This window comes from Lactuca sativa, chromosome 2, assembly GCF_002870075.4.
Source record: "Lactuca sativa cultivar Salinas chromosome 2, Lsat_Salinas_v11, whole genome shotgun sequence".
Lineage (NCBI taxonomy): Eukaryota > Viridiplantae > Streptophyta > Magnoliopsida > Asterales > Asteraceae > Lactuca > Lactuca sativa.
The window spans coordinates 227,275,881-227,288,563 of NC_056624.2; the positions used below are offsets into that span (position 1 = coordinate 227,275,881).

Consider the following 12,683-nt stretch of genomic DNA (forward strand, 5'->3'; position numbering starts at 1 on the left):
TAAAAGTAGTTTGTTTGATAAAACGGTTTGAAAGTATAGTAAATCCACATGTTTGATAGTTATTAATCACATGTGATTGATATAATAACTATGTTATTCAACTTGTATTCCCCACCCCCCATAAAAGCATTTAAAAGCATGAAAAAGCATTTAAAAGGTTGTTTAAGGGGTATGAACTCACCTGAAATGAGTGATGCGATAGTAGGAGCGGTAAAGGATGCTAAGTGTCAAGTGAGGACTTGAACATGCAAAATGATCCTAGTTAACATATAATAAACATATATCTATCTAATTAGTCATTTAATAACTAATTAACCAAGTTAAGACACCCTAGGACATGGAAACACTTTGATTCAAGTGTTATAGGTACCAAAGGGTTGCATCTAAAGGTTGTATGGCATGGCACTGGAGTTTATGGCCCAAGGACCACTCCTTATGGAGTTTACGACCCATGGTCATTTCCCCATGAGTTTATGGCCGTAAACTCATGGTACTAAGTTCCATTTGGTGTTTTGAGGTCTTATAAGTCAAGATTGAGCATCCATTGATCAAGTCCAAGCCTTAGGAAGCATTAGGGGCACAATATCACCACTTTGTAGAGTTTACGGCCTAAGGACCATTTCCTTATGTGTTTACAGCCGTAAACTCTTATGGGGACATGGTTTATTTGTTGTTTAAGGTCCTAAACATTTCAAGGAAGGATCAAGACTAGCATCCAAGGCTTAGGAAGGGACTAGGGTTCATTTAACCCCATTTAGAAGGGTTTACGGCCCAATAACATCCCTTGGCCGTAAACTCCATTGATCATGTGTTTCTTGATGTTTTATACGTGTAAACAAGTTCATTATAAGAACACAAGAAGCTAGGGAAAGTGTACTTACAAGATAGAAGCTTGATTGGGTGTTTAAGGTCCAAGAACACTAGTGTGTGTTCTTGGTGTTTTAAAGAACACTTGAAGATCTAAGTGAAAATCATGAATGAATGGATGAAATGATGTATAACAACTAGATGTTAGGTTATAACAACAAATCAAGTTAAGAAACACTTACGTTTTCGGAAGATCGGGTGAAGAACGGGATGCTACTTGAGAGAGAATGGTAAGTGTTCTTGAGTGTGGAAGTTGAGAAATGAAAGAAATGGGGAGTAAACTCATGCCTAAGGCATGAGTTTGCGGCCAAAAGAGAGTTCACGGCCCAAACCCTCCTTGTTTGGCCACACCAATCCAAGGTGTTGATTGTTCCATTGCTATCCCGATATTCTAGAAATCACTTCCTTTTATCCGTTCGTTTCATGAATAATTAATAAAAATACTCAAACGGACTTTAAACCGGATAAAATTTAGCAGAAAAGTATTTAACTTTTAATGGAAGTTCTGGACTGTAGGGTTTGTACGAATGAAAATTTTGGGTTGTCACATAATCTATCCTTTCTCTTTCATTATACCCTTTGACAACTAATCTAGCCTTATACCTTTCTATTTCACCGTTTGATTTATATTTAATTTTATAAAACGAACGAAAACCAATAGCCTTTCTTCCTTTAGGAGGATCAATGATTTTCTAAGTGTTAATTCTATAAAGAGATTCCATTTCCTCATTTATTGCTTTTATCCAGTTTGGATCTAAAGCAGCTTCACTATAACTTTTGGACAGTTTTATTAAGATTAGCAACAAAAAAAAAGATTTTCACTATTAAGAGTTGAATAGTTAACAAATCTTTCAATACCATATTTGAGTTTTCCTTCCACAACATAACCACTGAACCTAACTGGCATGTGAACATTACGTCCAGACCTAGTGACCCTAGAAGACTGACCATCAAAAGGATTAATATTAATTGAATCATTTTCCTCAGTCAAAGTAGAGGAATTTGGAAACATCACACCAGAAGAAGGCACATGTGCTTCACCAGTCTGGTTGCTGACATCAGAAGGACAAGTCTCATCCAAGTCTTGGTCTGCACTAGTACCATCCGACTGATGGACACTTCTAAAATATTCCAAATTAGTATTATCAAGAAAAGTACTAGAATGCAATGACTCATCATAGGAAAAGAGATCACTTAAAGGGACATTAGATTTATCAGTCAAAGATGAAGACTTTAGCTTGAACGGAAACACTGATTCATAAAATTTTATATCCCGAAAAACAAAAACAAGATTTGAATCAAGACTCAAAACTTTATAACCTTTTTTATCAAAATAATAACCAAGAAATATGCACTTATCAGCTCTTTCAGAAAACTTGTCAGAATTATTCAACTTAGTTGCAAAACACAATCAACCAAAAACCTTAAGTTTATCAAAAACAAGAGCATTATTATAAACAAGCTCATAAGGAGAAGAACCATTTAAAATAGATGTAGGAGTTCTATTAATAAAAAAACCGAAGTTAAAATTGCTTCTCCCCAGTATTTAAGAGGTAAACCAGATTGGAACATTAAAGACCTAGCAATATTTAAAATATGTCTGTGTTTTCTCTCCACAACTCCATTTTGTTATGGAGTATGAACACATGATGTTTGATACAAAATACCTTTTGACTCCATTAATTGTATCATTATATGATTCAAAAACTCAATTCCATTATCTGACCTAACAATTTTGATTTTAACACCCAACTAATTAAGCAAAATATTAAAGAAAACAAGAACACAATCATATACTTCATCTTTTGACTTTAACAGATAAACCCAAGTTTCTTTAGTGTAATCATCCAAAATAGTCAAAAAATAACTGAATCCTTTTGTGGTTGTCACTCTATAAAATCCCCAAACATCTAGATGAACTAACTCACCAAGTTTGGATGTAACAAATTGACTAACAGGAAAAGATTCTCTTGTTTGTTTAGCTTTATGACATATATCACAAGGTGGAAGGACTTCATTACCAAATTTAAGTTTGTTTTTTAAAGAACTCAAAGCTTGATCAGAGGGATGCCCAAGTTTGTTATGCCAAATTAATTTGGACACACAACAAATAGAAGTAGAGTTATTGACACTAGAAGAATTACTTGAAGGTACACTATTTATGTAATAGATACCTCCAGATTCTCTACCATTCCCCACCATCTCCCTTGATTGTAAACCCTGAATTTTGCAACTATGTTCATTAAAAACAATCTCATAATTACTGTCTTTATAGACTTTGTGGACAAACAACAAGTTTACATTAAAGTCAGGAACAACAAAAACATCAAACAGAGTTAAAGAATTAGATAAATTCATATTACAAATTTTCTCAATTTTAGTTAAAGTACCATTAGGATAACTAACAAGAAGATCTAACTTAGACACATCCACAATGTCATGAAGAAGGGAATCAGAAACAATCATATGTTGATCAGCTCCTGAGTCAACAATCCATTTTTGAAAATTAACAGATGAATTAAAGACTTGAAACAAGCAAGTACATGCCATATTAGCACTAGCAGATGCTTCCTCATTAAGTTGCCTATTACCAATAAGTTGTAAAATTTTTATGTATTGTTCCTTAGTGAGCCGATGCAACTCAAAATCTCCAACATAATTAGAAAGATTAGAAGTAACTGTACTTCCAGAAGTAGTGGTAGTAGAATTGGCAAAAAAAATCTTATTACAACTATTCTGATTATTAGACTCATTCCTTGGCTTGAAGTCCTTAGGGTAACCAATTAGTTTGTAACACTTTTCTATAGTATGACCTTTAATTCCACAATTCTTACATTAAACAGATTGACTTTTATTTCTATTAAAGTTATTAGAATTCGATATGTTATTAAACCTACTATTGAAAGTAGTGGACTGGGATTTAGATAAAGACTGAGAAGATTGAAGAGAAGACAAAGAACCATTTCTTTGAAGAGATTCTTCCCTTAAAACAATAGAGAAAAACAATTTTTAAATTAGGTAAGGGTTCCATTAGTAAGATATGACTTTTGACTTGACTATAAGACTCATCAAGTCCAGATAGAAACTGCATAAGTTTTACGAGATTAGAGTGATCTTTGAGTTTAATAAAAGCCTCACAAGTACACTCAGTTAAACTAGTAAGACCATCAACATCTTTCCATAAAGAATCAAGTTTATTAAAGTAATCTGATAAAGAGATTCCATTATGTTTAAGAGAATTGATCAGTTGATGTATATTAAAAACCACATAACCATCAGACTTCTCGTATGTTTCAAAAAGATTTTTCTAAATATCCTCAGCAACCTCATAATAAGCTTGACTCTAATATAGAGGATCAGAAATAGAAGACAGGAGCATAGAACAAACAACATCATTAGCTTTATCCCATTTAGACTTTTTTGATTCATCAACATAACTCTTTTTTAAAGAACCATCAACAAATCCAAGTTTATTCCTAGCCTTAAGAGCCCTAGAAATAGAGCTTCTCCATAGTCTAAAAATTTCATTACTAGTTAATTTTGTGGTGACAATAAAGTGATAGCATTATCAAATGGGTGAATGTAGAGAGGGTCATCAAAATTAATTTGATCACCCTTTCCACTTCTATCAGGTGAAACAATAGGATCACAGGCCATAGAAACATATAACAAGATAACAGACAAGAATCAACAAAGAAACATACACCTATATTGGTCTAAAGACCAGATGGTCACCACGTATCTTGGGGCCCAAGACTACCAGTACAAAGTCAAAGAAACACAAACAATAATGCAATGTAAGCAAAAAAATAACTGGTGTACACAAGACAACAAGGATCTCCCAGAACATAACAATATCAATAAGAAGTAAAGTAAGAAAGGAACAAGAAGATCCTCACAAAACTGCAGGGAACACACGATGCAAAGTCGACGCTCTTCGTCCGTTCCCTACTAGGGTTTATCGGTGACCAAATCCAACCCCTAGAGAGTTATTTAAGACTAAGAGATTGATCGACTAAGATCCAACCGATGAGACTCCAAGAAAGAACCACTACAATCAAGCCAACAATATCCTGCAAAATCATAAACAGTCTCACAGTACCAGGATCTTAAGAAACAACCAAGCAGAACACATATATTTGATTCAATCTAAAGGTATAACAACGGAAACCCTAAATTGAAACGAATAACTGAAGAGATCACAGTTAATGTAATAAACATAAGGATTCAGAAAAGAAACCCTAGATCGAACAACTACTGTGATGATCTAACAAAAAGGAGAAAATGAAGGATTCATAGAATACCTTTCTTAAACCGACGATCTGACGAAGAAATCACCAACGAGCGTCTAAAGAGAAGAATCAGAGCCTGAAAGCTCTGATACCATCTTAAAAACATAAACAACTCAAGACTTTCCTAACATCATCATTTCATTTACTATGAAACAGATGGTTTATATATACATAATACAACATAAAATCTCACTACAACAATCACTCACACTCAAACATACATCGGAAACAAGATTAGATCATAAGAACAAGTACTTAATCTAGAAACCCTAAGTACAATACTCAGAGAGAAGAGATGAGATTGAGATGAACGACTATATAAATGAAAATATCTTCACTTCAATATTATATACACCGGGTAGAACCAAATCACTCAGAGCCCCATGGAGCACTCGAAGATCCTCATGCAAACCCGACACACCTGAATAACTTATAACTTAATCCACACAAAAACTACATATTTACACAATATACCCAATGCAGGAATTAACTTCAGTTTGTAAGTTTAAGAGTATATTTTCAACATAAATAAAAAATACATACGGTTTTAAAAAGAGAGACGATATTACTGGTGCCTTGTATCAATATTACTGAGGATCAAAATAAGATGAGAGATAAAGAGAGGTAAAAAACAACGCCAATGAGGAAAAACGACGACGATGTTGGTGGTGGGGAGGAAGTTAAATGACAGTGCGACGACGACGTTGGTGGTGGAGAGGAAGTGACATTAGTGGCAAAGAGGAAGCGTAGCAGAGGCGTGTGAGTGGTGATTGTGAGGGGAGATATTCATCTTTTGAATTTCAAAATAACGAATTATGAAATGTGTTTTGAAAAGTGAAGATGAAATTATGGGAGATAGAGTGTGATTTGGCGATGACCAGAAGAACCCATAAAGTTTGGGGTTTGAGCAGGAAAACAAAAGAAAAGATTAACCATAAGAGGACACGTGGTCATAAAAAGTATTCTTTTTTATAATAGGCAGTTATAATATAACTTAACTAATACAAAATAAATGCCTTCCAAATATAATATATTAAAGTGATTTTGTATAAGTTTCTTCATATTTAACTAGGAGAAGCCCATGCTCCGCATGGGGTGAATAGGGTTTTGACGTTAATTGAGTTTTGAATTGACAAAATAAATAACATATATAAAACACAAAGAAATGTGACCAAAGTCAAGAGAGTTGGAAAAATGGTGGCGCAAGTATAAAAGAAAAAACAGAGGGGGCAGTTTTGAAAAAAGCTATAAAAATGTTAGAAAACCAAAAAATAAAGTTTGTGGCCAAAGTAAGAAAATTCAAACTTTCCTGTTCATTCATGCCCACGGGATTTTATATATATATATATATATATATATATATATATATATATATATATATATATATATATATATATATATATATATATATATATATATATATATATATATATATATATATATATATATATAATTTGGTGATGATGCGTTTTCTTTTTGTGATATTCAATCACAAATTCCTTAACAATTACAACAACATATAATTGAATTCAGCTAATCAAATAATCAATTCCTTGAAAAAAAAGTCAACCATTTGAAATTTGGATGATTATCATTGATATTGGTATGATGATTTTATTTTGGCATCTTATTTAGTTTAACATATCCAAATACTACATTCTTAATCCTTATCTCGTTCTCGCTTAGTAAATAGAGAAATTAAATATCATCCTACCTTTTGATTCTATCAATCTTACTATCCATTTAAAAGATGACATGTGTCATATTAGTATCCTAAAATATCATTAAATCTCATTAAATTAACATTAAATTTTACACATGCCACAATTTCATTGGATAAGAGGATATGTAGGAACAAAAAATAAGAAGATATTTAATTTCTCTAATAAGTACGATGGGTGCATAGGATAATTTGAGTGTCCGTACTTACTTTAAGCTTGTAATATGTAAAGCTAGTATTTTGTTTTGTTTAACTTCTTGCTAGTCTTTTATTACATCCATTGCTAAAATAAAGTTGTTAGTCTTAAACAATCAGCTTGTTATCTATAGATGTTAATCAGTTACGATGAGGTTTAGTTGATCAAATAATTAACGTTCAATTTATTAATGATTGACTTGTTTTGTATATATTAATATTAATATTGTTGGGCTCCATGAGGAGTTGAAATTCCGTTTTGTCCGTAGCAACAATAGTATCCTGGCTGCTCTCCAAAATCCAAATGGAAAGTAAAATAAATTAGAAAATGTTCATAAAAATCATTGCTAGCTATATATTTCGTTGGGCTCACGTCGTTTATATAAACGCGCCGTCATGGCGCCCACTCCCATATTTGAAGGCTACAAGCAAAAGAAGTCAATTGTTTATAGAAAGAAGGCAATCCATATGAATGTATCAACTACATATTCATATATTTATGTTAGCAAAATAAAATAAAATTTTGAAGATAGTCTAAAATTCTTTGGAGACGAAAAAAAACATGATTGAGATATCTTATTTATTTGAGAAATTAAATTACTTTTTACTTTTTATTCCTACAATTATTCCTATCCGTTAAAATTATAACAAATCACCATTCAATTTAATTTTATTTGATATATTCATAATATAACTTTAATGAATTAGGTTAAAAAATATGAAATGATGACACTTGTCATAATTTTATTTGATAGAAAGATTTGTAGGCATAAAAAGTAGGAATCAATTTAATTTCTCTATTTATTTTATTACTAATGAACTTCGAAATATCATATATTTTTTTTTTTGGAAATGACAGACTACTTAGCAAAAATCTCACCACAATATTTCAATAGTGACTCCGAGTTCGAGCTTCTTTACAGGGCAAACTCAGTCTCTAAGGGGATTTTCAAGGACAACTTTCCACACATGAGACATAATTGCAAGAGACAAATATAACAAGTTCAAAGATTTGAACTCCTGACCTCAAACCCACGTGGATATCAAATCCGGTGCATCAATCTAGCTAGGCTAGATATCACTTGCTCCAAATAACATATAAGTTTAAAACTTATAGCTATGATTAAAATTAATCATTTTCAACTATTTAGAGAAGCTTAACTATGTATAGGTGGTTGCAAAAATTAATCATTTTCAACTATTTAGAGAAGCTTAACTACATATAGGTGGTTGCAAATATTAATCATTTTCAATTATTTAGAGAGGCTTAACTATATAACGATCTGTCTTTATATGTGATATTTCAATATTTAAAAGAATATGAACAATTATTCAATAAACTTTTTTCAGGACACACTAAAATACACGTATTGGAAATTTGAAAAATATATAATAGTACATAAAACTATCCAAAATATTCATCTTAAAACAAAGGTGTTGATGGTATGACTTGTTAAACAAGCGTTGTTTATAATTTGTTTAAAGACGCATGGATCATCTCATTTCTTAGATAATGACATGATGTTGTTAGGTTAAGTGTGCACCTCATGTACAATGAGAATTGTTGGTGTATAAAAAATTAAAAATAAAAGCTCATCAAACTGTATTATGTTTTCTGAACGACAATAAAATATTAGAAAAAAATAATGATTACGAGAAGTCATGAGTATAGCAAAGATTAGAAAGTCGCACAAAAAAGTACTTGACACATAAACAAATTAATCAGCCGAATACATTTTACACTATATGAAAATCCACAAAACTGAAAACAACTTAACGTTATCAAATCGATCAAGACATTACATTTGGAAAGTTGTGATATAAACTGCATAAGCCATATTCAAAACCGAGTGAATGTCTGAAATTAATTGAGAAAGATCGATCGAAATTCCACCGCTTATAGCTTCTCCCAAAGCTCGCTAGCAATAGAACAGGAAATAAATAGGTGATAAGGTGTTAACTTTAAAAGGAACAATACAATTGCAATACGTGTGTTGTGTTCGGTAAACCCATTAATTCGTTCCTAACCTTTTTGATTTTTTTAGGCATGAGTTTTCCCTTTTAATTTCTTCCCAATTGAGATCGATGTCTTTTCATTTAACCCAATAAAGATTTAATTACTTATATTCCTGATGAAGTTTTATATATTATGAATCATTCACGAAAAATATTACATATGATTGCTCATGTAATTAATCTAGTCATAACATCTAATTTTGAGAAATACGTAAAGAACATTAAAAACTGACTTTTAAAAACAGATATCAAAACCGGGTCCTAGCAAACCGACTTTTAAAAACAGATATCAAAACCGGGTCGTAGCTAGTTATTGGTGATACAAATAATAAATATGTAATTCAAACAACCCCTGAGAATTGAAACAGTTTGTTTATAAGAGAATCTTCCTTCTAACATCCACATCTAATTTGCAATTGGCGACATTGTCAAATGTCAACTTCCTCTCAATTCATAAATTGACATTATAGACATATATATAGCGATGTATCTCACAAACAAAGCAACAACACACAAACTGTTTAGCCATGGCGATGAACCTAGCCTTGCTTATACTCATCGCAATTTCCATTTCTGCATGTCTTTCCTCAGCCTTACCAAACGACATGAACTGGTGGTGCGATAAAACGCCGAACCCAGAGCCATGCAAGCATTTCATGAGCAGTAAAACTCAAAAATTGGGTTTCATTTTTGGCAAATCCGATTTTCGCAAAGCGGCTTTGCAATTAGCCATGGAAAGGGCACTTAACGCCGAGAGTCACACCAAATGGCTCGGCCCAAAGTGTCGAAATGAGCGAGAAAGGGCTGCATGGTCCGACTGTCTAAAGCTCTACGAAAGCACTATCCTGCAACTAAACCAGACCATCGACCCAACCATCAAGTGCACCGATGCCGATACACAAACATGGCTCAGCACCGCGTTGACCAACCTCGAGACTTGTCGAGCTGGGTTCGTGGAGCTTAATGCTTCGGACTACATGTTGCCACTCATGTCTAATAATGTTACGAAGCTTATTAGCAATACTTTGGCGCTCAACAATGGTTCGACGAAGCCAATCGAGAGTTATAAAGGTGGGTTTCCGACGTGGGTTTTTCCCGGAGATAGAAAGCTTTTGCAGACGGCGGCACCGAAGGCTAACCTTGTGGTGGCACAGGACGGGTCCGGGAACTATAAGACAATCAAGGCGGCGATTGATGCGGCTGCAAAGAGAAGTGGGAGTGGGAGGTTTGTTATTTCAATAAAGAAGGGTGTTTATAGAGAGAATATTGAGATTGGGAACAAGATGAAGAATATTATGCTTGTGGGTGATGGACTGAAGAATACCATCATCACCGGCAGCCGGAGTGTTGGCGGAGGGTCCACCACCTTTAATTCCGGCACCGTTAGTAAGTCACATCTCCCCCTTTCTCTTCCTCAAAACAATAAAAAGGACTTTTACAAATGTTTCCACTTGTCAACAACGATAGAAAAGTTCTTTATATTTTAAAGACGATTTCTTGCATACCGAATCAAGAAAGTGAAAAGTCATTCAATTCTAAGTTCTAACCATATATTCATTCTTTACTTGTACTGCTACAGTTGTAACCGGGTCCGGATTCATTGCACGTGGAATAACATTCCGCAACACCGCCGGCCCTCAGAACCACCAAGCGGTGGCGTTAAGGTCTGGCGCCGATTTATCGGTGTTCTACCTCTGCAGCTTTGAAGGATACCAAGACACTCTCTACGTCCACTCCCAACGCCAATTCTACAAAGATTGCTACATTTACGGCACTGTTGATTTCATCTTTGGAAACGCCGCCGTGGTTTTCCAAAACTGCATGATCTATGGAAGAAGACCCATGGCTTCTCAAAAGATCACCATCACAGCACAAGGCCGAACCGATGACAACCAGAACACAGGGATCTCGATTCAGAATTCTAGGATCATGGCAGCATCTGACCTAAAACCTGTCTTGAGCTCGTTCAAAACATTCTTGGGCCGGCCATGGAAGCAGTATTCGCGAACGGTTTTTATGAAAAACTATATGGAGAGTTTGGTGGACCCGGCCGGATGGTTGGAATGGGATGGGAATTTTGCTCTTAATACTTTGTATTATGGAGAATATAGGAATACTGGACCGGGTTCTTCAACCAGCCGGAGAGTGAAGTGGCGTGGGTATCGAGTGATCACCAACACCAACGAGGCTTCTAAGTTTACGGTTGCAAATTTCATCGGCGGCCAGTCGTGGTTGCCTGCTACCCGTGTGCCATTTCATGCTGGCCTTTAAACTTTACTTGACGTTTAATGTTTGATCAAATTCTTGTATTTTTTGATTTACCATCATTTTACTCGTTACATTTTCTTCCCTTCAAATAATGAGAGTTTATTAACTACAACATAGATGTGTTAAAGTTTAAGAAATTAAAAAGATGGAATAGCAACTTGAATGTATTGCATAGTTAAAGGGCATTTGGCGTAACATGCGAGCACTATAATGTATATTGAAAATGTGTATCCAGCATCCTAACAAAAATGGTTGCGAGGTTGAACTCCTGGGCGGCTGGATGATTTTGTATATTAAAAAGTATGATATGATTAACACTATGTTAGCGGTTCCAAAATAAAGAAAACCTTTCATAAATTTCATATAGTTTTATAGGATTGTCATAAATTTCATATAGGATTTACAATCGAAGACAAGACACGATAAAAATACATGTTACAAAACGAAATTGTGGCGAAATCGAAATTTGAATTTTTTAACGCCCCAAAATTAAAATTCAGACCAAAATTATTCATTTAAAAATAAAAAATATTTATTCAGTTTACAACAACAAGAATCTAAATGACATTATTTGATTTAAACATTTATCAGAATATTGTCAAAAGTCATCATGTGTGGAAATATCCAAATGGATGTGATGCAATTGAGCCGTGCCCATCGTTTAATATAAGAAAACTTGAAACATTTAAACCACAAAACGTAAACACAAAGCTTACTGAGTTTCCTAAAATATCACATACAACGCAACACAAATAAACAACTATGATTTATCAGCAACCCTAGAGACTACCCGAAGTCTTAGTGGACAAATAACACACCTTATGCGTTATGAGCAACACTGGAGTCTACCAAAATCTTAGTGAATAAACAGCACACCCTGTGGGTTATCAACAACCCTAGAGAGTATCGAAGTCTCAACCACACATAGTAACACCTATCATAGTAACAACAAATAAGACCCAGATGATTTGCACACACACACAAACATATATATATATATATATATATATATATATATATATATATATATATATATATATATATATATATTACCACACATGCAAGTACAATCAAGTGGGCCCATATTGATGCCTTCGACCCACGACTATAGTGAGAAGACTCACCTTAATCCGATGCTAATCAATCATGCACACACACACTCACACGGGTTGCCGATGTGAATGCTCCTCACACTAATCATAACCAAAAAGATCTTGATTAACAATTAAGGCAATTAACCATAAACAAGGGTCCGTATATATTCAATCATGCCAAGGGTAAAAGACCATTTTACCCTTCCCTTACTTGACCGCCCCATCTAACCA

General features: G+C 33.9%; 2 protein-coding genes across 2 annotated transcripts; one reads left to right on the forward strand and one right to left on the reverse strand.

Annotated features, from left to right (window-relative positions):
• Nucleotides 1–1,663: 1,663 nt before the first annotated feature.
• LOC128132492 (uncharacterized) lies at nucleotides 1,664–4,524 on the reverse strand. Its single transcript, XM_052769092.1, has 6 exons — nucleotides 4,482–4,524; nucleotides 3,954–4,074; nucleotides 3,765–3,850; nucleotides 2,665–3,680; nucleotides 2,535–2,619; nucleotides 1,664–2,187 (listed from the first exon to the last, which is right to left on the reverse strand). The coding sequence occupies exons 1-6, from the start codon at nucleotides 4,522–4,524 to the stop codon at nucleotides 1,664–1,666; spliced, it is 1,875 nt and encodes a 624-aa protein (XP_052625052.1).
• A 4,968-nt stretch (nucleotides 4,525–9,492) lies between these two features.
• LOC111910848 (pectinesterase 2) lies at nucleotides 9,493–11,470 on the forward strand. Its single transcript, XM_023906658.3, has 2 exons — nucleotides 9,493–10,476; nucleotides 10,670–11,470. Exons 1-2 carry the CDS (start codon nucleotides 9,618–9,620, stop codon nucleotides 11,359–11,361), a joined length of 1,551 nt encoding a protein of 516 aa, XP_023762426.1. The 5' UTR covers nucleotides 9,493–9,617; the 3' UTR covers nucleotides 11,362–11,470.
• The last annotated feature ends 1,213 nt before the right edge of the window (nucleotides 11,471–12,683 follow it).

What these genes read in the sequence shown, in the direction of transcription:
- LOC128132492 (XM_052769092.1), bottom strand. Translation starts at nt 4,524, where the DNA reads ATGGCCTGTGATCCTATTGTTTCACCTGATAGAAGTGGAAAGG. An exon ending in ACCTGATAGAAGTGGAAAGG is followed by an intron (nt 4,075 to 4,481) that starts GTGATCAAATTA and finishes TCTCTTTATCAG; the next exon opens with ATTACTTTAATAAACTTGAT. An exon ending in AATCTCGTAAAACTTATGCA is followed by an intron (nt 3,851 to 3,953) that starts GTTTCTATCTGG and finishes TATTGTTTTAAG; the next exon opens with GGAAGAATCTCTTCAAAGAA.
- LOC111910848 (XM_023906658.3), top strand. Translation starts at nt 9,618, where the DNA reads ATGGCGATGAACCTAGCCTTGCTTATACTCATCGCAATTTCCATTTCT. An exon ending in CTTTAATTCCGGCACCGTTA is followed by an intron (nt 10,477 to 10,669) that starts GTAAGTCACATC and finishes GTACTGCTACAG; the next exon opens with TTGTAACCGGGTCCGGATTC.